We start from the raw sequence: 23,925 nt of genomic DNA, 5'->3' as shown, positions 1-23,925 counted from the left end.
TAGCTTTTAGAGGAGGGGTATGATTCCGTAGGAAGAGAGAGGTGGCGTAGTATATGGAGGTTGCGGGTTCCGGAGAGAGTTAAGTGCTTTATATGGTTGGTTCAACATGATAGAATTTTGAATGGAGATAGGTTGAATAAGTTTGGCCTTGGAAATGCTAGTTGTCGGTTATGTGGTCATTATAAAGAAGACTCGGTGCATGTTTTGCGAGATTGTAAGCTGGTCTAGGAAGTTTGGAAGAATAGGATTCCGATTATTTTGTGCAGGGACTTTTTCAATGTTGATTTGCTGTAGTGGATTGAGATGAACATGGGGGAGAGCAATATCCATGTTTTGCCCGTGGATTATGGTTGGAAGCAATACTGGGCTACAGCATGCCACTCTATTTGGGAGTGGAGGAACAAGCAGCTTCATGATGATAACTATGTGAGACCCTTTAATTTGCGGGGTATTATTGACAACAAAATTAGAGATTATAATATTGCTGTGTGTAACCATGGAGTTATGCAGCATAGTAAGGTTGAGAAGAGGTTTAAATGGGATCTTCCTATTCATGAGTTTGTGAAAGTCAATGTTGATGGGGCGCAGTCCTTGCATGGGGGTGCTGGTTGTGGCGGGATTATTAGGGATGATATAGGCTCTTGGTGTGGTGGTTTTGCTAAGGGTGTTGGTTCTTGCAGTCCCCTTAGAGCAGAATTGTGGGGTATTTTAGAAGGTATCAAATAGGTGAGAAGGCTTGGCTTTTCAAAGGTGGTGGTGGAGTCGGATTCGAAGGAAGCGGTTGATATTTGTAACAAGGCCCGACATGATCATGCTATTAGTTGTAGTTTGACGCGGCTCATAAATAAGGAGATGCTTTTGTTGGAAAAGGTAGAAGTTCGTCATGTTTATCGAGAGGTGAATGGTTGTGCCCATCTTTTAGCTCTGCATGGGAAGGACCTTGGTTACGGTTTCAAGATGTTCGATGAGATGCCTCCTTGGCTTGTTGAGAATTTTGAGAAAGATTTAAGGGGTTTCTTGTACCCTAGGCTTGTGTGTGTAGTGTTTTTTTTTTTTGTTTGGGCTTAGGCCCTCCATGTAATAAAAAAAAAAAACTCTCTACTTACCTCTCCACTCTCCATCCTTAGTTATACTATTCTTATTTATATTTATTGTCATTTAATTTATAACTCTCAATATTCAAATGTTGGTTAAACTGACAAAAAAATGGATTTTATTAGTCTTGACATATTCACCTAATTTTAAATGCGAGTTTCTGTTACCGACAAATAAATAAAAAATAAAATTCTCAAACTTTTTTATAGATTAATGATTTATTTACAAAAATATCCGTATTAAATGTATACTTGAAAACCACTATTATTTTAAGTTTAGATTTTTTTTCCTTAAAAATCACAAATATTTTTTTATAAATTTATTTCTGCAATAATTTCTTAATACAAATGTAAAATTTGTAGGAGGCCGTATTCTTACTTTGTCCATATATGTAAGACCTTTCCATACTTTTTACCTTATACCAAGACAATTTGATAATGTAATTAATTTGTATACCTTTTTCATCCTAAATTATATGATATTTTAACTATTTCACAAAGTTTATGAATAATATATTGACCAAAATTTAACAAATAAAATTTTGTAGAATATATTTATATATTTAGAAAGAACTCAAAAAGTCTCAAGAATAATAACGCTATGTTAAGTTAGTCATTTTTAAATTTATAGCTTATAGTTTATAATCTCATATAAAAATAAAAAATCTATTTAGCAGCTGTTTTTTTATTACGAATTTATAGTTTATTTTATTGACTTATAACTTATTTTATTTATATTATTTCAAATAGCGTTTTAGTTTATAACTTATAACTTCTATTTTTTCTTTGCTCTTATTATTTTAACTAAAACTCACTACTATTCTTTATAATTTATTATAACTTGAAATAAAATATTTAAATATTAAATATCTTTTATATCATTTTAATTTATTAGTTAATTAAACTATTAATTTTACCAAACACTTTAATTAACTTATCAACTCTAAATCATCAACCATCAACTAAATTATCAGTCATCAATTATCATCTATTATCTATCAGTCAATTGCTATTTTTATCAAATATAGATTAAGAGTGAATAAATTATTTTTTTATAATTCAAATACTATTTTTGTTACTATTAGAATTGAAACTTTTTGTTCAAACAAATTGTAACAAAAAAATAAAGTAAAGAAAACAACAACACCTAATCCAAACATGGTTTAGTTTAACTCGTGTCAACATATGTAAAGTTGAAAATAACACCCACGTGACCACAATCTAGTACACATTTGTTTGTGTCTCTGTCCTAATTGTAAGACAAAAACAATCATCATCATCATCACCAAATAAAAAACCAAACCCATGTCTTTTATTTTCATTATTTTTCTCAAAAAAACACAATAAAACAAAAAGACACAGATTTCGTTAGAGAGAGAAAAACCTCGATCCAAATTGTTCTTCTAAACAAGCTTCCAAATTCCAACCATATTCAACAATCTCCACATTGCAACCACTCTCATGTTACTTTTTTGATTGAAAGCTAAGTTTTTTTCCCCCTTTTTTTCTGATGTAACAAAGTGTGCATGTGAAGACAAGGACATTACCTATAGAGTGTTCCTTAAACACACAGCAAAATTCCATGTTATTGATTGTTGAAAGCATACACTCCTTTCAATCATCATTGTTTTCCCATTTGGTGGGGCTTCTGAGATCTCATTATCTCAAATGTAGGTTCAATTAGGGCTCTTAAGATCTTCTATTCTGTATAAATGGCTTTGTTTCGGAAGTTCTTTTATAAGAAACCCCCTGATGGCCTTCTTGAAATCACTGAAAGGGTTTATGGTACGTTTCTTCTCTGCTCTTTTTGTTTCAATGTCAACAATGTTAGCTTCTGTTAAGTGTAAAAATTGCATCTTTAGGCTTTTTGTGTTGTTGGGTTGTGTTGTTTTTAGCTTATTTTGTAGAATTTGAGTGAATAATGTGAATTGTATAGTTTTGATTTATACACTTTGAAGCTTTAACTAGGATTTTTGTTTTACTTCATGTGTATTTTTTGGTAGTGATTATTTTGTTGTTTGTTTCATTTTGTAGTGTTTGATTACTGTTTTACGACGGAGGTTATGGACGAAAGCGAATACAAAGGGTATATAGGAGGAATAATTAGGCAAATTGGCGAGCATTTCCCCGATGCTTCGTTTATGGTGTTCAACATGAGGGAAGGAGAGCACCAAAGCCATATATCGAACATTTTGTGCGACTATGACATGACTGTGATGGACTATCCTAGACAGTATGAAGGTTGTCCGTTACTTACGATGGAAATGATTCATCATTTCTTGAGATCGGGTGAAAATTGGCTTCAACTCGGACAACAGAATATCGTCTTGATGCATTGCGAGCGAGGTGGGTGGCCGGTTTTAGCGTTTATGCTGGCTTCACTATTGATTTATAGGAAAATGTTTACGGGGGAACAGAAAACATTGGATATGATATATAAGCAAGCGCCTCGGGAACTTTTGCAGTTGATGTCACCGTTGAATCCTTTACCTTCGCAGTTAAGGTATCTTCAATATATATCAAGAAGAAATGTTGGTTCCGAATGGCCTCCTTTGGATAGGGCGCTTACGTTGGATTGCGTAATTATAAGACAGATTCCTAATATGGATGGAGACGGTGGTTGCCGTCCTATATTTAGGATATACGGACAGGACCCTTTTATTCCCGCTGATCGGACTCCAAAAGTTCTCTTCTCTACTCCAAAAAAGAGCAAACTTGTTCGGTACTTTAAACAGGTGATACTTACTTAGCTCCTTTTACTATAGTTTTATATGCTTTTTTTACAATTCAAGTTGGATCATGAATCACGAATCCCGTGGCTTCATCGTCAGGAAACGCGATGGTGAAGCCAGAGGGTTCTTGAATAGTAAACTTGTTGTTTTCCGCAATGTTCTTAAATCAATTTTATTTTTTTCGGTTTGTATTTGTTACAGGCTGATTGTGAACTTGTGAAGATTGACATCCATTGTCATGTTCAAGGCGATGTTGTACTTGAGTGTATTAGTTTAGAAAGTGATTTGGAACGTGAACAAATGATGTTCCGTGTGATGTTTAATACAGCATTCATAAGATCAAATATTTTGATGCTCAACCGCGATGAAATCGACATGTTATGGAATGCTAAAGATCACTTTCCTAAAAATTTTAGAGTAGAGGTATCTATCTATCTATCTATCTCTATCTTTGTCTCTATTTTTGAACGTTATGGTTAGCGATAATGCCAAGTTAATAAAAATATATGTTGCGTTTCTGGTTGAAGGTTCTTTTCTCAGATATGGATACTTCTTCGTCTTCTGATATTTCACTCGATCTTCCTCCTCCTCGTACGGAGGAGAAAGAAGGTCTACCTGTTGAAGCATTCGATAAAGTTAAGGAAATTTTCAGCAACGTTGATTGGCTCGATCCGAAGACAGATGTAGCAAATATGCTCCAACAGATCACGTCATCGAATATCCTTCTAGAAAGATTGGACAGCGGAGCTTCTTCTGGTTCACCAAACACCGTGCTAAACGAGTCATTCTCCGGAAGATTAAAATTTGATTCCAAGACACAAAAGGAAACGAGCAATCTGAAATCTTCCGATCACGAGGAACTTCCGGACTCTCCATTGCAGTCATCTGAAGATGCTACCAAGGAAAAAATGCTTGAACCGAAATTGGCATCAAAAGAGAAAATCAAGACTCCTGCGAGTTTAGGTCAAGCGGTCAAGCCTATTCCTTCATTTGATCCGTCAAAAGATTCAGATTCTACTAAAATAGAAACTAAATCATCAGAATCAAAACAATCATCGGAAAAGAAAGGATCGTTGGAATCTGAGAAAAAAAATATTGTCTCGTTAGCATCAAAGGAGGCGGTATTGAAAAAAGACACCGTGTTTCCTGCATCGGAATCTTCTACTGTTGCAACCCCGGTGAAAAATATTAGACTGTCGGGATCGAAAGAAAAGGAGGTTGAATCATTAGACTCAGAGGTTCGGTTGAAAAATGATAGCAGACCTAAGTTTGATCCAAAGACTCAGCCAGAAGTTGAGATAACAAGTCTGAAATCTGCAGGTCAAGAGAAATTTTCAGTACCGTCGTTAGAATCATTCGGTGATGCTACCTTGGGAAAGAAGAAAGAACCCTTAGATTTAATTGATCAGGGGAAACAACATATTCACTCAGTTGGACTCCCATCAGATTCAAATCTTACTGAAAAGAAGATTGAATCGTTAAAATCAAAGGCCCCGGTGGATAATCTTACTAAGCTTCCTATGTCTACGGCTCAAGGGAAACAATATATTCCGTCAGCTGCTCCATCCTCGGAAGCGAATTCATTGGAACAGACGGTGGAGAAATCGAAGTCAAAGAAAAAGGATACCGAATCATTAGAATCGAATGATACTAAGTTTCCTATGTCTACGGCTCAAGGGAAACAATCTACTTCCTTGATTGCACCATCCACGGAAAAAGATTCAACGGAACAGACGGTGGAGAAATTGAAGTCGAAGAAAAAGGACACTGAATCATTAGAATCAAAGTCATTGTTGGAAAATGATACCAAGTTTCCTATCTCTATGGCTCAAGGGAAACAACAATCTATTCCCTCGATTAAACCATCCGTTGAAGCAGATTCAACGAAACAGACGACGGAGAAGTTAAAGTCAAAGAAAAAGGATACTGAATCATTAGAATCAAAGTCATTGTTGGAAAATGATACCAAGTTTCCTACATCTATGGCTCAAGGGAAACAACAGTCTATTCCCTCGATTAAGCCATCCGTGGAAGCAGATTCAACGGAACAGACGATGGAGAAGTTAAAGGCAAAGAAAAAGGATACCACATCATTAGAATCAAAATCATTGTTGGAAAATGATACCAAGTTACCGACGTCTATGGCTCAAGGGAAACAACAATCTATTCCCTCGATTGAACCATCCGCGGAAGCAGATTCAACGAAACAGACGATGGAGAAGTTAAAGTCAAACAAAAAGGATACTGAATCATTAGAATCAAAGTCATTTTTGCAAAATGATACCAAGAGGGAACAATCAGTTCCTCCTGTAATTCAAACGTCGATGGATTCAAGTTCAAAGAAAACAATGATTGAAAAATCAGAATCCCCAGCATTGTCGAAAAATGATATTAAGAGTCATGTATCGATGGTTGATAAGAAACAAACTAGTCCCTTCGTTGAACCCGGCGTTGATGCAAAATCAATTAAAAAGAAGATTGATCCTCAAGAATTGCAGGTTTCTCTTCAGCTACCTACGCAATCTAAAATAATTTCTCCAAGGATGCATCAAGCTATTCGACCGGCTTCAGCTTCAGCTTCTTATGCTTCTAACCCCTTACTAGGTTCACCTGTAGCCATCTCAAGATATCACAGTGCACCATCGGCTCTCGGAATAACAAGCGTGTTACAAGATCATACACTGATGGATAGCAAAGAAGAACCCACTCATGCAGTGTCGATATCCGCTCCTTCAGATTCAAAGGTTCCAAAATCTGCAGAGCCTTGTTCTACAAGTATTCCTACAACATCATCATCGTCGGCATTGCTTCCATCTTTGCCTTTAAAGTCTTCAGTGGATCCTCCTGCTTCTGTCGAAAAGACTATTAAGCCACTCGTCCCTATTCCTCCTCCTCCACCTCCGCCGCCACCTCCTCATCAAGAACTTACTTCAAATTTGACGCAATCTACTATTCCTGTCACACAATACAGTGAAAATTCAATGCACGATAAAAACCGGATATCATTGGCTCCTCCTCCTTCTCCCCCTTCTTCGTCCCTCATTGAAACATCTCTTTCCACTGTCAAAGATTCATCTAAAGGTCCTCCCCCCCCACCTCCACCACCACTTCCATCTTCAACTGTACAAACTTCATCGTCGTCAATACCTCCACCTCCCGTTCCTCCTCCACAAAATACAAACAATTCCATTTCTATGCCCGGCCCTCCTCCTCCACCTCCACCTCCAAGTCAATCTGGCTCGGCACCATTAGCGCCACCACCACCTCCTCCTCCTATTTCTGCATCCCAAAATTCTAAAAGCGCTCCAAATGTTCCACCTCCACCTCCTTCTGCCAATGGATTATCAAAACCTGGCACTGCCTCATCGCAGTCTCCAGCAGTTCCTAGACCACCGGGAAATGCACCTCCGGCTCCTGGACCTCCTGGAAACGTGCCTCCAATTCCTGGACCACCTTCCGGTGCATTTGGTGCAAAGGGACGTGGAATGTTGCGAGCTAATGCAAAAACTCAGACTAAAAGAAGCAACCTGAAACCTTACCATTGGTTAAAGTTAACAAGAGCCATGCATGGTAGCTTGTGGGCCGAGACACAGAAACTCGATGAAGCTTGTAGGTATGAATTATGTGTTAAGACTTTCTCACTAAGTAATAACATATGAGCTTATTTACTTACTCTCTTGTTTTAACTTTTTGGTGTTAGGGCTCCAGAGTTTGACATGACAGAGCTTGAGAGTCTTTTTTCAGCAGCCACTCCGAATACTAATAATGAAAAAGGAGGAAAATCAAATCGCCGTTCAGCGCAAAAACCCGACAAAGTTCAAATAGTATGTTTTTCTTTTCAATATTATTCACATTTGTCTAGCGCAAGTTGTTGGCGCGTAGTGTTTTTGAGTTCTTCTTGATAGAATATTCATGTCATCTTGCAGATTGAACTCAGACGGGCGTATAACTGTGAGATTATGCTTACAAAAGTCAAAATCCCATTGCCTGATTTAATGGTGAGACATACCTTCCAAACCATAAATCTCAAATTCGTAAACATTCAATTCGTTAGACAGACATTTCTTATTTTTTCTCCCATAACAGAAACTTTCTGACTAACAAATATTTTCTCACGTGCTTTGTTTATACCGTTGTTTTCAGAGTAATGTTCTCGCATTGGACGATTCCGTATTATATGTTGATCAGGTTGAGAACCTTATAAAGTTCTGTCCGACTAAAGAAGAGATGGACCAGCTCAAGGTATCAAATCAAACCCTTTTTTCTCTTTAACCAGAACTTCATGTCGTGAGGGTAGCACCGATAGCTTAGCAACATTATCTTTATATGCAGGCCTACACTGGAGATACGGAAAACTTGGGGAAGTGTGAAAAGGTGAATGAATTTTCATGGCATGCCTAAGCTGTAATCACTATCTAAGCTGTAATTAGTCTTATTTGTTTTTCTTTTTTCATTTTGTGATAGTTCTTTTTAGAACTAATGAAAGTTCCAAGAGTGGAGAGCAAGCTAAGAGTTTTCTGTTTTAAGATGCAATTCTGCTCGCAGGTCAGAAAACTACCGAGTTATACTTTTGGTTATTCAACAGTTATGTTTTCTTGCCTTTAGTAATTTAGCTACCTTGGTACACTTTGTTATATTCGTAGGTTTCAGACCTCAAAAGGGACTTGAATATTGTAAATTCCGCATCGGAACAGGTAAATCATTTATATTTTTCTTTTAACTATTCTCCGAGCTTAATTTTGATCCATTGTCAGCGTAAAAAGTTTTACACTGTCAGCAAATCACTACCAATCATTGCTTTGTGTATCAGATAAGAAATTCCGTCAAATTGAAAAGAATCATGCAGACCATTCTTTCCCTCGGTAATGCTTTGAACCATGGAACCGCAAGAGGTGAGTTGAAGCTTTTTAGCATTTGCTGTTTCACTATCACAAAGCATATCTTTATAGAACCACATTAGTCTTAATTGATTTCTTAATGTGATTTATTGGATTGCCGTAGGTGCTGCGGTTGGGTTTCGATTAGATAGTCTTCTTAAACTCACTGATACACGAGCCCGAAACAACAAAATGACCCTCATGCATTATCTTTGTAAGGTAAAACACTCATTTTCCTTAAACTCCAATATGAAATGTTTCTGCACACGAAGTTTAGTTTTGTCCTGTGAATAAAGTCGTATAATAACTGTTTCTATATGATTAATAGGTGCTAGCTGAAAAGCTTCCGGAACTTTTGGATTTCCATAAAGACCTAGTCAGTTTGGAGGCTTCAACCAAGGTATCCTTGTTTGTTTATTCTACTGTTATCTCAAATGGTTTGAGTTTGAGCTTATTCTCATTCTGATTTTGGTGTATGCCGAGTTATGAGCAAATTTTTGCATACAGCTACAATTGAAATATCTGGCAGAAGAAATGCAAGCTATTAGTAAAGGACTGGAGAAAGTAATTCAAGAACTGTCTGCATCGGAAAACGACGGGCCAGTGTCAGAATGCTTCTGCCAGGTACAATCTATAGCATGTTGATTTAATGCTTCTATCTGATTGCAACTTATGATCAAGCTAAAGCCTTGACTTTTTTTTTTTCTTTTCGCTTTGTAATATTCAGATTCTGAAAGAATTTCTTAGTCATGCCGAAGCTGAAGTGAGGTCTTTGGCTCAGCTTTATGCCAATGTGGTATGGATTTGGTTCTTTGCTCTTTAGCTTAGTTTTTCCGTAAACGGTAAATTCAAGACATGACAAGAAACGTGTCTGAAATTCTGATTGGAATGCATCAGGGTAGAAATGCAGATGCATTGGCGCTATATTTCGGAGAAGACCCGGCACGTTGCCCGTTCGAACAAGGTAAATAGCTATTTCGATCAATGTGAAAAAATACACAACAAAATGGCAATTATGATGTAAAGAAAAACACTATTTCACAATAAACTCGTCATAGAGATTCTTTCTTCTATGGTTTTCTTATTTTGTCTCCCTCTATAGTTGTATCTACACTGCTGAACTTTGTGAGGATGTTCATCCGAGCACACGACGAAAATTGCAAGCAAATTGAATACGAAAAGAAGAAAGCTGATAAGGAAGCTGCAGAAAACGAGAAATTGAAGGTAGCTGCGAGAAACGAGTCCAAACCTATGATGAGGACCACCATCAAGAGTGGTGATGTTAAATAATCAGACATTTTTACAAGGCCTCAAGCTTCTGAAGATTTTCTGTACAATATAGTTTTGAAGACGGTAAAGAAATTCGTGTACTCGGCAATAGCAATGTAAATGCTGATCTAATGGTGTGTTTTCTTTAACATAAGATAGAGTAGTGTTTAACTTTTATTTTCAATGTGAGCATTTAGAGGCACCAATACTGAAATTTTCTTGGTTTATGCTCCATTGCTACATGAACTGATGAAGACAAATGCTTTGTAAATATCAAGGTATTGCTTAGAATACAAGTTACAAATTTTGGCGAGTCATTTTCTTTGTCTAGACTTTATTTACATTCTAACCGAACTCTAAAATATCATGGTACTTTGTTCGTTTCACTCTTTTGAAAGACTCTGATTGAGATTTAGATGTTGTTATTTAAGATGTTGACAAGTGATAGTTTTTGCAACTACTTTAGCTAATACCGCAGGGAAGTCGGGATAGTTGACTAGCGAACTTGCGTAATCTTCAATCTTGATATGCTTTTCATAGCCTAACTTTTGTTGCGTAACATTATCACACATTCTAGTGTATATGGTTTCTTCACCATTTAGTGTTGTTGATAGTTTATTATTAGTAGATATTGATGAATCATTAAGTGTGGATGATGAAGATGGTTTGAATGACTCATCACAGACACCATGGTTGTGTTCTCCATGATATGTTGCAACAATGATAGACTTATCATGTAAGCATTTTTGCACCTAATAACATGACTCATTGAAGTAAAGTTAGAGTATCTTTAAAATATAAAATTTTGAAAAATGAATTTCCCATATGCTTATATGTATATATATATACCTTCTTTTTTGCTTGACAACTAGGAGCCATGGAGCACCTAAAGTAGGTTCTAGGAGAGGCATTATCTTTGGTAACTTTCTGCCGTATTTTCTCCATTGATAGCCATCTTTTATTATCTATATTCACAAAGAAAATTTTGTATAAACATACTAATTTTGATTAGGAATATTTAGAAAAAACGCTGAACCAAACTGAATTTAAAATAATTGAATTATTTTGTCTGGCTAGTGAATGAAATTTATGTTGCACAAACAATTTTAAAACTGAAACAAATGGTAAATAAATCTAATCGAAACGGAAAATTAAAAATGTTAAGAAAAGTTAAAATTTTTTAATTAAAAAAATATATAACGGTTCAATTCTTCAACAAATGATTGGGTTTAGAAAAATTGTATTATGATTTGGTACGGTTTAAAATTCTCAATCAATATACCAAATCAATAATAAATTTGGTTAGATTTGACTCTGGATAAATTAAAACGACCCAGTTCAAATGATCTTTTACTATAGTTCGATTCTGTTTTTTTGGTTGAAGTATACCCTAGACAACCCTAATTTTGATACACAAAATATTAGTGCTAATGAGGTATACTTACCAAACTTTCATCATTAGGATGAGTTTTGACAAAATACTTATAATGGTTTTTTGGCTGTTTGAAAGTACTCTACTTTTGCTTGTATCAAAGTTAGGTAATAATCCAATTTGGTTTGAACATGTGATCTCTTTGTGTTCTTCTTTGTTGATCTCTTGAAGATATGATTCTAAATTTGTGCAATTAGTACTCATAACTAATCATGAATCTTAGAGTATTGTTCTCCTCTCTCACTTGTTGTAACTCTAATTCAAGAGTTTCCACCTTAACAAATCAAAATTGTTAACTATGAGCTTTTAGAACATGCATGCATTTTTTCCTAATAAAAGTTAAAAGATGTTCACAATAAATTAATTACTACGAAGCATTACCTTTTCATCCATTATAATAGCTATTTGAATTGTAGAACAACCTTCAACCACTGATGAAAATAATTCCTGTTATTAAATTGGTTAAGGGTGATGTAAGGTGATAAAATATATAAAATTTTGAATATAATTGAATAGGGTAAGATGAGAGATATAATATTGTAAGTCTTACTTTTCTCACATAAAAAAAGAGGTGTCTTTTTCTTTTCTCTTGGAATTGTGTATTGTCTTTCTTATTACTTCATACTAAATCATTGAATTCAAATCCATGTGTTAGAAAAATCCAATAATGAGATAAATGTATTTAAGTAATAAAACAAAAAAAGAATATTATATAATATTGCTTTGAAAATTGTCACTATGTGCTAATTATTTATAGTTATATAATGATATCATATTGATGACATAAGCTAATTAGGTAACACTTTTTCTCTTTTTTTTTTTTTTTTTTTTTTTTGCTATTTGCACCGGTGTCGACCCACCACAGGTGGGCCACTAATCCGGCTCGTGCGGAGAGGCATGCGCACTGGCCAAACAAGATTGTTCCGCCTGGGAATCGAACTCGGTATTCCCCGAGTACGTCCTTGGACGGGGCTCCTTGCCAATGGAGCTCAACCGCTTGGTTAACACTTTTTCTCTTTAATTAGAAAGAAAGTTTTCCGTAAACTTCTCATCTTAATTAATGCCCTCAACGTGTTTACGTGGTTCAAAGATAATTATAAATCATAAACTATTCCAATCGGTCTTTCTTTTGACATCTTTAAAAATATGGAGATCTCAAACACACATTTTTTATTTTGTAGTGGGCAAATGTACTGTCATGCTAGATGACATTTATATGTTATCGGGTCTCCGAATTGAGAGCAAGACGATTAACGGATCCGATCAACAAGCCAATATCCTATGTGAACAAGTTTTGGACAGAGATATGATAGAGGGAGGGACTGCAAGGGGTCAAAGTATTAATCTAAAGGTCCTTAAAGAATATTATAGCTCTATTAAATTGGACGGACATTCGTCCTAGGAAACTAAATTACTTAAAACTAGATGTTATATTATGCTACTATTTGGTAACCTATTATTGCTCGAAAGTACCGATAATAATGTAAATTTTATGTATTTAAGTTTGTTTCATAACATTATTAAAATAAGAGAGTATAGTTGGGGTTCCTCCATTTTAGCCCATTTGTATAGTTCACTGTGTAAAAATGCCAAAAATGGTACTTGTACATTTTATGAATGCGCTTTCTTGCTCCAAGCATAGAGTTGGTGGAGAATTCCTACCTTATCACCCATCAACAACAACGCCTACATGTTTCCCTAGGCGACAAAGTCGACAAAACTATTTCATTTTAATCACTTTATACTAAAAACAACTGTAAATAATTTGTTTTCTCTCTTTTTGGTTTAGGTTCTGTGTTAGAGGAATCAATTACAACAACAATTCTAGACAAAATATCTCGCCGTATCACAATCTTTTGGATCACATTAGACCAAATGATGTATTACCACTAAGCTATTCATCTTAAAAGTAATTTATTTAATATTAACCATCTTCTAATTATTATTTTTTCTCTGCAGTTTATTTCGATACCATATCCGGGTCTGAACCATCAACCCAACCTCGAAAATGTAGAAACTGCAAATACGGCGATCGTACGATTCAACGTTGTGAAGATGCACCACAGTGACCGTGTCGAACTGGAGTTCGACATGCATCAAGAAATCTCAGGACACCTGACGTGTTTGGAACCATGGCATCTCCTTAAAGTCGACGCCCAATGAAATTTCACCAATTGGAAACAATACACTCCCGAACGGTGTCAGATGTGGAAGAGGCATTGTCAACATGTCCTACAATTCCCTGTCGCTCCCTACGAAATGAAACCAACTCAAAATTATGAGTTGGTACAGATCGGTTACTACGCCTCAGCAGTTTGTGTCCCACGCGATGTATTTGATCGACCCACACACACGATCGACGTCATCGTCAAATGCCCAACACACATACACCATCTAACGACAAATCCCACACACACCCACCACCCATCAATAAACCCAACAAACCTCCACCACCAACCAACACAACGACGTTATTGATCCACAAACACCTAATCCCAAGATCAATACAAGACTAATACATGCCACACACGCAAACACAATACCAAGAACAAAGACGAGACATCCAACAACCCAATGTCGGCCCCTCTAAATCTCAACTTAGTCTCAACTTGGGCCTACACGAGGAATATGATCCAAACTACCCAACATACCTGCAAATATCACAACATCGTAGCACCCAACGAACGTATGACTACCAAACACCAAAAGAAACATTTCCTTTTTACTCTCCCGATACAAATGACTAGTACTAGCGACATCTAAACCAACCCATAACCCCACCAACACGACCAAACTTTGAGGACATGGACAACCGACTTTTTAACAGTGGTTGTTCGGGACTCTTTGGTGGCTTGACGAATTACATGAACCCTGATCGCATTGATCTCCTAGGGTCCTCAACCCAAACACAACGGGAACCTTATAGGGGTAGGGGACAACGAGAGTCCTCGACCCAAACACAACAAGAATCTCATTTGGATAGGGGACAACGAATTAAGATCCCACGGAGGTGCAGAACTGATGACCATTTGCAACTACCGAACAGTTAAATTGTACTTAATTTTTACTCCGCAAATATAATGATTATATTAAATTAATAATAGCATGTTTTTCTATTTCTCTTAATTTAATTTTTTTTCTATTATTTAAATAACAAAATAAAATAAAAAACAAAATAAAACAACACCTAGGCGCCATATGAGATGACTGATGTAAGCCTATGCGCCATCTCATATGGCGCCTCCTTTTTACAAAATAATGCATGCGCCATTTCAAATGACACTCCCACCTATTTCCAAATTCAAACTTGGTTATTTGGATAAATGCTAGAAAAATCTGGTTATTTGAGTTTTTTTTTTTGTAATACTCGATTATTTTAGAATTTTTTTTCTCTTTTTTCTCTAGTTTTCCGTTCTTTTACTTTTCTACTATTTTATCGTGGCCTAACTATTAGAAACATGATCTCAACGTGTAGTTATTATTCTATTGTGTATTTGTGGGATGAATTGAATAAAAAAGATAACCCTTCTTCCATTTGTTAAAAGTTCTCTTATTCCTTCTCTAATTTTTCTGCTGCAACATTATAAAACAACAATATCAATGTAAATGTTGATCTATTGGGGTATTTTCTTTACATAAGATATAGAGTAGTGTTTAACTTTTATTTTCAACTAGCAAAGGACCTGTGCATTCGCACGGGTCACACAATGTCGATATACATTTTAAATAAATTTTATATAGTTATGGTTAAGAAATGCATATATAAATATGTACGAATTAAGAGAAAAAAATATTTTAAATAATGATTATCATATAAATATAAATATTAATTTATCATTTTATAGTAGTTGTCCGGATATACATAAAAACTATAGTTAAAAATATATGAGTAGATGGTGTTGCAAACTTCACCCAGACACATATAAAATTGATTATCTAACCGTGCATTCGCACGAGTCGCGCAATATCGTTATAAATTGTAAATAAATATAGTATAATGATGATTAAGAAAATATAGTTTAGTAGAAAAAAAATTAGTAGAATTTTTTTTTTAAGTAGTCATCAATCTGTGCGTTCGCACGGGTTGTGCAATTTCTTTGTATATACTTAATAAATATAGTATAGTAATGGTTAAGAAATGTATATAAAAGATATACAAATTAAGTAGTCTTGAGTCGTCGAAAATGTATATTTTAGTAGAAAAAATAAATGAAATAATTAAGTAGTCATCTACCAGTGTATTTCATGGGTTGCACAATATTGTTATAAATAGTAAATAAATATAGCATAGTGATAATTAAGAAATACATATAAAAGATATATAAATTAATAATAATGTAAAAAAATCATTTTAAAAATTCCTCAGTTAATAATAATACTAAGTTGTTGTTGTTGTTATTATTATTATTATTATTATTATTATTATTATTATTATATTATTATTATTAAATAATAAAAAACAATAGTAATAAATATTTATTATTAACATTAATTGTTTTTTATTCAAATAAAATATCATAGTTGACCATAAATATATAAATAATTTTTTTTTTTGGATTTTGAATACAGAGGTTAAATGGTAACGATAATAAAAGTTATGGATTAATATGGACTTGAAATATGGAGAGTGGTGGTTGGAATATTGAAATACATTAATTAAAATACATATATTAAAAAGGAATTTAAGTAGTGTGAGTTTGAGTGATTAATTATTTATTTATCAATTGTGTAATTAATTTCTTTTTATTCAATGAGTAACATTTTTGTGCGTAAATATAAATTAATATTAATAGGTCAATTAAAGGAGAGATCTCGTATAAACTACAAAAAGTATCTTTAAAATCTATAAATATATGTCGATTCTTTTCTCATTTAATTCACATGATTAAACTTATATATTTATTTATTTTAATGATTAACTACTCTTGTATTTCATTTTATATGTTATTTGGTTATTATAGTTTAACTTTTAATTATATACAAATTGAAATATTTTAAAAAATTAAAATTTCTAGTTTTCTATATAAATTTTGTATTGTGTATATGCTACTAATTTGATATCAAATTTATACCTATCATATTTTTTCTAACATTGAATACAATAATTTTTATGTGAAATACCTTTTCAATATTAATTGCAAGCAAAGTCGAAACAGACTATATGATACTGTCTATGCACACCTAACTAATAGTGTATATAATTAATATATATATATATATATATATATATATATATATATATATATATATATATATATATATATATATATATATATAAGCATGCCTAATTAATAGTGAATCTATATTTCTATTCCCATAAAATAGAGTAATAGAGACATTCTAACTATGGGACAGACATATAGTCAAAGAAATTGAGACATTCTAACTATGACAGTAATATATTTGCGGACGCCATTGTGATGTTCTTGTAAATTGAACGGTGTTTGAAGAAATGATAGTACAATGAAACATGATATGAAAATAGAAAAATGATACATAAATTTGTTTCAATTTTATTCCGTTTTTACTTGAATTGGATGCATAACTGTTTTACCAAAGTAGATACAATAACTAATTTTTCCTTCTGAAGGAAAAACTTGATAAACTACAAAAATAACCCATAGATTTAATGCTAAAAAAAGGGCAAAACAAATGTTTTAAATTGATATTATAATTATGAAGGGAGAGAGAGTAATTATAATAGTTCAAATCACTACTAAGTCAATGGCTGAATTCATATACATCATTACTTTAATTCACATAACTCCAACCCCTAAAACTTTTGTTACTACTAAGGTTCACATCATTATAGCCTTTATGCACATCAATCCAGTCCCATTGAGATTGGTCATTTCTCTGGTTGAAGATGTCCATTTTCTGCAACAACATATAAAAACCCTAAGAATCATAAATCCCAAAATTGCAGAAAAAGAAAGAAAATTCGCCTAGAATACATAAGAACACTTATTGAGATCCAAATGACCAGTAAAACCTGTTTGTAAGGATGAGTGTTTTTGACAGCTCATTGTAGTAAATGGACACATACAACATTGACATCAGAGGCATGCTGCAACTATTTTATCAAATCCGCAACAGCAACTTCATGGTGCATATTCAAAAAAGTTATAATCTTCTAAGCTGAGATAGATAAAATGTCTAGCAAGGAATTATATATGGAAATCAAACAAACCTAAAACATTGGAAATATCAATAAGATTCTTAATAAATCAATCAAATACATAAGAATTAATAAAATTCGTGGTCTTCTCTGGCAACCGCTCAAGTTCGACATGAATGTCGAAGTATCACAAAACACTATATGTATGAATGCGATTAATAAACTTAGTATCATCATAGCATATAAAAATGATAAACTTTACCAATAAGGCGTATCTTTGTCATCAACCTAGCGGTTTGAGTAACATATGATATCCATTTCTCTAGTGGATGCCCTCCTTTCTTCATTTCTTGGAAATTTGAAACCCCGTCACCAACACAGACATTTCATCAAACACTTAGTAGGCTAATACTGCTTGAGCAACCACAACCTGAGATAAACATCACAACACTGTAATGCTTTCTATGAAAAAAATTTCATGCAAGAAAATCATAGCTTTGATGTTGAGATAAAGTAGTGCGATAGAAACAAACAGAATCAGATTGGTCAAGAATGGTAGAAGTAATTTTTGAAACAAAATAACTCACTAATCAGCAAGCTATATATACCTTTAGTGAACCCGATTTCCAAAAAATGAAAGGATCAAAACTGTTGCAGTTTCAGGAACCTCAATGTAAAGCTCTGGTATTCCAGATCTGTTGAATTTTGTCAGCCTAGCAGATTTGCCTCCCTTCCCCATCTTTCCGGATCACGGAAAAACCTAATCACATAATTAAACATATAAAACTTAAAATTTAGAAACATATGCAAAAATGAAATTTAAAAGCAGAAGAAAGCCTAAATAGAATGAGTAAGAGTAGCCATAAATCGATTAATTGGAAACGGCGAAAAATCAGGTACCAACACAACTTCTTTCATCTTCTCCGACAAAGCTTCAATAGTACTCTTTCTGCAACTAACCGATGAAGAGAAGAAACCAAACCATGTAGCGACCAAAGAAAAAGATAAAATGTCTAGCAAGGAATTATATATGGAAATCAAACAAACCTAAAACATTGGAAATATCAATAAGAATCTTCAAAGCAAAAGAATAATTACAACAACAAAATCATAGAATGTAAAAGAGATTTCAAAATAGAGAAACTTGTTTTTTGAATTTTGTAGGGCCTTTGATAATCACCGATGATACCAGATCCAACATCGTTGGAAAATGACCTTCCTTTCCGAAGTAACCACGACTCCACTGTTACCAGATCGGCGTCCATCATCGTCAAACACCACTCCTCTTTTCACTTTGGGGATGAAGACGGAAGATGCAATGGTCTGGGGATGGGGTTTACGGATGAAGATGAACATGCAATTGTCTGTAGAGGGCAGAATTAATATAGAGGAAGAATAAGAAAACGAAGGGGTGACGACTAGCACGATTCATTGGAAGCTACAAAAAATTGATTTTGGGAGGTGGAAAGAAGGAAAATACGCGCATGGGATATCTGAAAGAAGGTTGGGTATTGGAAAAGGCTATGTGATGATTGGATTAGTATTAATAATAACGTAAAAACATTAATTAAAAGGTAATTTACCCGTAATGACTGTTTTAACCTTAAAATACCATTAATGTATGGATTAAATTAGGATTTAAATGTAAATAAATGAGGCATTAGAATTCTTAATATAGTAGTTGATGTGAGCATTTAGAGGCACCAATACTGAAAATTTTCAGTTTAGGCCCCCATTGCTACATGAACTGATGATGACAAATGCTTTGTAAATATCAAGGTATTGCTTAGAATACAAGTTACAAATTTTAGTGAATTATTTTCTTTGTTAGATATTTCTCATTCAACAATTTCTTTATTTTGTTAATTTTTTCTTCATTCTTTTTTGTCATGTAATCAATATGATCAAACTATATTAAAAAAACAAAAAACTAAGGGAAACAACTTAACATTCTAATTATGCAAACCAAGTAAAACTTTCTCACTTTCAATGTTACAAGCCTATCATATTACTCAATAAAATTTTATCTTCAATAACTATATCCTAACCAAAACAATCTTTGCCTAGATTGTATTTACATTCTGACGGAACTCTAAAATATGAAGAAACATCATTCCTTTCACTCTTGTGAAAGATTCAAATTGAGATTTAGACCTTGTCGCTTATGCTGTTGATCCACAATAGTTTTAGCAACAGCTTTAGCTAATACTGCAGTGAAGTCAGGATCTAGGATTAGCGAACTCGCATATTCTTCAAATTTCACTTTGTTTCCATAGCCAAATTGTTGCATGACATCCTCACAAAGTCTAGTGTTTATGGCTTCTCTGTCATTTAGGGTGGATGAAGATGGTTTGAATGGCTCATTAGAGACACCATGGTTGTGTTCTCCATCATATGTTGCCACAATGATAGACTTATCATGTAAGCATTTTTGCACCTAAATAAAATGAATCATGAACTAAGGTTAGAGTCTCTTTAAACCACAAAATTATCATCTATAGTATGTATATACCTTCTTTTTGGCTGGACAACTAGGGGCCATGGAGCACCTAAAGTAAGCTCTAGGAGAAGCATTATCTTTGGTAACTTTTTGTCCATACTTTCTCCATTGATAGCCATCTTTTATTATCTACATTCACAAACCAAAATTTGTATAAAACATATACTAATTTTGATTGATATACACAAAATTTAGTGCTAATGACACATGCTTACCAAACTTTCATCATTAGGATGAGTTTTAACAAATACTTGTTTTGGTTTTTTGGCTGTTGGAAAGTACTCTACTCTTGCTCTTTTGCTTGTATCAAAGTTAGGTAATAACCCTATTTGATTTGAGTTTATGATCTCTTTGTGTCCTTCTTTGTTAATCTCTTGAAGATGTGATTCTAAATTTGTGCACTTAATACTCATAACTTCAAGCATGAATCTTAGATTATTGTTCTCCTCTCTCACTTGTTGCAACTCCAATTCAAGAGTTTCCACCTTAACAAATCAAGATTGTTAATTATGAACTTTTAGAACATGCATGCATATTTTCCTAATAAAAGTTAAAAGATGTTCACAATAAATTAACTACTATGAATCATTACCTTTTCATCCATTATAATAGCTATTTGAGTTGTTGAATAACCTTCTAAGTAGTGATGAAAATAGTTTCTCTTATTATATTGGTTACATATAGAAGAGTGATGTAAGCAAATAAAATATATAACAAATGATGAAAGAGCCTTATTTATATAAAAGTTTGAATATAATTGAATAGAGTTGTTGATGAGAGTTAGTACTAAAATGAGAGAAAATATTGCAATTCTTAGTTTTCTATCTTGAAAACCATGTCGTGTCTAAACCGTGTAGGGTCTTTGTAGGGTCTTTTTCTTTTCTCTTGTTGAATTGTGAGGGTCTTTCTTATTAGTTAATGTGTTCAATTCAAATCACGTGTAAGAAAAATCCAAAGATTGGATACAAGATAAAAACAAACGAAGAATATCATATAATATTACTTTGATAAATGTCATGATGTGCCTATGTAACGTAACTATAATGATGTCATCTTGATGACATAAGCTAACTATGGTTAAGAATTACAAGTGTGAGTGTGAGAAAAATAGTTCCACATTGGATAGGAATGTAGAGACTTAAGCATATATATAAGTGAGAGAACTCACTCACCTATCACCTTAAGATTTTAGGTGGAGAAGTGGTGTGTCTCCCACAAATATGTGTTGCTCAAAGAATGACACCATAGTATGCTTCTCGTTTGGCACCCCGATTGGTGTTCTAACAACTACATCTCCTAAGAGAAGGAGGATGATGTGAATCTACAAAGTTAACACCTAACACACAAATGAGTGAAGTTAAATATGTGTAATTTATTAAAATGAGATTAATTAAATATTTGTTATGACTCGCGACAAGTTTGTATAAGATGAGCGGTAAAAGCTACTTGCGCTTGACCTGACGTTAAGGGTGGAAATAGGCTGGGCTGAGTTAGACTTTGCCAAGCCTAACGTTAAGGGTGGAAATAGGCTGGGCCGAGTTAGGCTTTGTCAAGCCTAAGCCTGGCCTGTCAGAAAAACTAAAGCCTAAGTCTGGCCTGTAGCCTGTCATATCCTTTTTGAAGGCCTGGTTAGCCTGTTAGCCTACATAAAAGCCTATTTGTTTTAGACATATGTAAATTAAATAGACTAACTAACTAAAAGAACTTATGAAAATGATGTTCATCAGGTGTTTTCATCTTATTTTCACAAGTTCTTCAAGATAACCAAGTCTTATTAATGTATTTTAATTCAAAGTACAAAACACAACATAATGAAAATAAAAAAGTATTCATATTTATTTAAATAAGCCGGCCTGATAGGCTTAAAAGGTTTTTTATAGAGCTGAGGTCTAACCTTTTTAACTAAATAGGCTTATAAAATAACCTAGACTTTTTCTATTTAAAAATAATCTGTGGCCTGACCTGAGTCTATATAGGTTGGCCTGTAGACCCATATTATCGGCCTGACCTATTTCTACCTCTACCTGACGTGGATTGCAAAAGACTGTCTAATCTAATCAGATGGTTTTGGATGAATCAAAACACTGGCTTTTGATATGATTTTATTAGACCTTTGGTCGACACAAAACACTCGCTTTCCGTTTAGAAAGAAAGATTTCTGTAAACTTTTCATCTTAATTAATGCCCTCAACGTGTTTAGAAAGAAAGTTTAGTTTAACAAGTCTTTGTTTGTTTTGGCATTATTAGATAATGATTATTCCATACACATACTAGTAGTACTAAAAAACAAATTAAAAAGAATTCATGAATGATCATGTTTAATGTCGTAATCATATTGGTAGTGGAGATGGGAACATGGTAGTACAATAGGCGGCGGAAAATAGTAAAAATTCTAAAGAAAGTCTTTGTTTACACACGAATTTGATTATTCATTTTAGTCTTTGAATTTTATAAGTCATTTTAAAAGAAGCTCACGTTTGCATCACTTTTTTTATTTGCATCACTCTACTACGTAATAATAGAATAGAATCCTTAGACGTAACTCACATTTAAAAAATTAACAACAGCAATAATTGAGTTTTATTAGAACTTTACTATATTTATTTTTTTCAACTACTATGTTGGATTTGGATTATAACGTGCTCTCTAACAACATCTTTTTAATATAAAAACGGTTAAAAAACAAAAGAATTAAGATGAACACTCGGGTATCTCTGGAGTTTAGTTGGTTACCAATACTCTCATCTAATCAAATAATGAAATTTAATGTCACATCATTTTTTTATTTTATTTAATTTTAAAATAAATTAAAATTAAAATACAATTTACATTATTAAAAATAATGATACCCAACTTAAACTCATGGGTATCAAAAAATTTACCAAGAATCAATATATTTTATTTCTTAAAAATGTGGATGATATATAAATTAAATAAAATATTCAAAATCTTTAAAATAAATTTAGAACACCTTTGTATATCATGGAAAAGTCATATGAGTGATAAGTGATTTATACGGCGATAAGTGCTTCATTCCTTTGGACTTCATCTTAAAGTGATGTGTACATTTTGAGAAGATCATTCCGAGTGTGAGGGATCAATGATTTATGTGGCCTTAAACATTTCAACCCTCAGGGTCTCACATTTGTGGGGCCGTGTACATTTTGGAAAGGTCATCCTGGATATGACGATCAGTGATTTATGTGGCCTTAAGCGCTTCGTCCCTTTGGATCTCATGCTTGAGAGACTTTGTACATCTCGGGAAGTTCATCCCGGGTATGGGCGATTAGTGATCTATATGGCCTTAAGCTCGCCCCTTTTAGTCTCACACTTAGGGGATTGTGTACATCTCGGAAAGGTCATCCCAGGTACTGGGTTTATCCCAGATACCCCATCCCGGTGGTTAGGCGGGTTCTAATATGAACGAGCTACAGGCCCAGACTAATGATCTATTAGGAATAAATTGTAAAATGAATTTCTTTGACTGTTAATAAAATCACGATCGGGAGTAACGCTCTATTTCCTTACAAGGACATGGTTTTTAATGAGGCACCTTTGACGTTTCATAAATTATTTTTTTGGGTATAAGCGAATCACATGCGGGAAGGCTCTTTGAGTTATGTAACCCAAGTCCTCCACAGTGGGCATCCAACCAGAATCCTCTAGGTTCTCCGAGTTATTTAACACAAGCCCTCCACATGGGGCGGCCAACCAAAACTCTATAGGCTCTCCGAGTTATTTAACCCAAGTCTTCCACAAGGGTTAGCCAATGAAAATCCTGTAGGTTCTCCGACTTATTATAGCTGAGTCCTTCGAGCCAAAATGCTAGAAGACTATCCGAATTATAAAAAGAAAACAAAAGAGAGAAACCTCAAAAGGATAGGTAAACCTTCATTAAATCGT

General features: G+C 33.9%; 2 protein-coding genes, 1 long non-coding RNA gene and 1 pseudogene across 4 annotated transcripts; 1 reads left to right on the top strand and 3 right to left on the bottom strand.

Moving 5' to 3' along the window:
• The first annotated feature begins 2,374 nt into the window (after positions 1-2,374).
• On the top strand, positions 2,375-10,289 carry LOC131596325 (formin-like protein 18). Its single transcript, XM_058868947.1, has 17 exons — positions 2,375-2,879; positions 3,129-3,829; positions 4,028-4,249; positions 4,354-7,439; positions 7,527-7,650; positions 7,753-7,824; positions 7,970-8,068; positions 8,159-8,200; positions 8,291-8,371; positions 8,470-8,520; positions 8,637-8,718; positions 8,828-8,922; positions 9,032-9,103; positions 9,211-9,327; positions 9,431-9,499; positions 9,601-9,667; positions 9,806-10,289. The coding sequence occupies exons 1-17, from the start codon at positions 2,807-2,809 to the stop codon at positions 9,991-9,993; spliced, it is 5,241 nt and encodes a 1,746-aa protein (XP_058724930.1). The 5' UTR covers positions 2,375-2,806; the 3' UTR covers positions 9,994-10,289.
• A 66-nt stretch (positions 10,290-10,355) lies between these two features.
• On the bottom strand, positions 10,356-11,797 carry LOC131596326 (probable WRKY transcription factor 40; annotated as a pseudogene).
• Positions 11,798-16,820: 5,023 nt separating this feature from the next.
• On the bottom strand, positions 16,821-19,046 carry LOC131600508 (uncharacterized). Of its 2 annotated transcripts, XR_009283162.1 has the most exons (4): positions 18,423-19,046; positions 18,131-18,282; positions 17,397-17,952; positions 16,891-17,281 (listed from the first exon to the last, which is right to left on the bottom strand). It is a non-coding gene; the product is annotated as an uncharacterized LOC131600508 (long non-coding RNA). The 2 variants fall into 2 exon arrangements; XR_009283161.1 differs by having other exon boundaries at positions 16,821-17,281; positions 18,131-19,046.
• A 432-nt stretch (positions 19,047-19,478) lies between these two features.
• Positions 19,479-20,962, bottom strand: LOC131600507 (probable WRKY transcription factor 40). Its single transcript, XM_058872660.1, has 4 exons — positions 20,615-20,962; positions 20,238-20,507; positions 20,035-20,151; positions 19,479-19,959 (listed from the first exon to the last, which is right to left on the bottom strand). Exons 1-4 carry the CDS (start codon positions 20,624-20,626, stop codon positions 19,642-19,644), a joined length of 717 nt encoding a protein of 238 aa, XP_058728643.1. The 5' UTR covers positions 20,627-20,962; the 3' UTR covers positions 19,479-19,641.
• Between the last annotated feature and the right edge of the window lie 2,963 nt (positions 20,963-23,925).

The sequence above is a fragment of the Vicia villosa genome, linkage group LG4 (genome assembly GCF_029867415.1).
Source record: "Vicia villosa cultivar HV-30 ecotype Madison, WI linkage group LG4, Vvil1.0, whole genome shotgun sequence".
In the NCBI taxonomy this organism is placed as follows: domain Eukaryota; kingdom Viridiplantae; phylum Streptophyta; class Magnoliopsida; order Fabales; family Fabaceae; genus Vicia; species Vicia villosa.
This window is presented reverse-complemented; position numbering and strand designations above follow the sequence as displayed.

Excerpts from the sequence above, each read along its gene's own strand:
- LOC131596325 (XM_058868947.1), top strand. The coding sequence starts at position 2,807 with ATGGCTTTGTTTCGGAAGTTCTTTTATAAGAAACCCCCTGATGGCCTT. Across the intron at positions 7,651-7,752 it reads AACCCGACAAAGTTCAAATA|ATTGAACTCAGACGGGCGTA; the intron begins GTATGTTTTTCT and ends GTCATCTTGCAG. Across the intron at positions 9,500-9,600 it reads CTCAGCTTTATGCCAATGTG|GGTAGAAATGCAGATGCATT; the intron begins GTATGGATTTGG and ends GGAATGCATCAG.
- LOC131600507 (XM_058872660.1), bottom strand. Across the intron at positions 20,152-20,237 it reads ATCCTAATGATGAAAGTTTG|ATAATAAAAGATGGCTATCA; the intron begins GTAAGCATGTGT and ends TTGTGAATGTAG. Across the intron at positions 19,960-20,034 it reads GTTGTCCAGCCAAAAAGAAG|GTGCAAAAATGCTTACATGA; the intron begins GTATATACATAC and ends CATTTTATTTAG.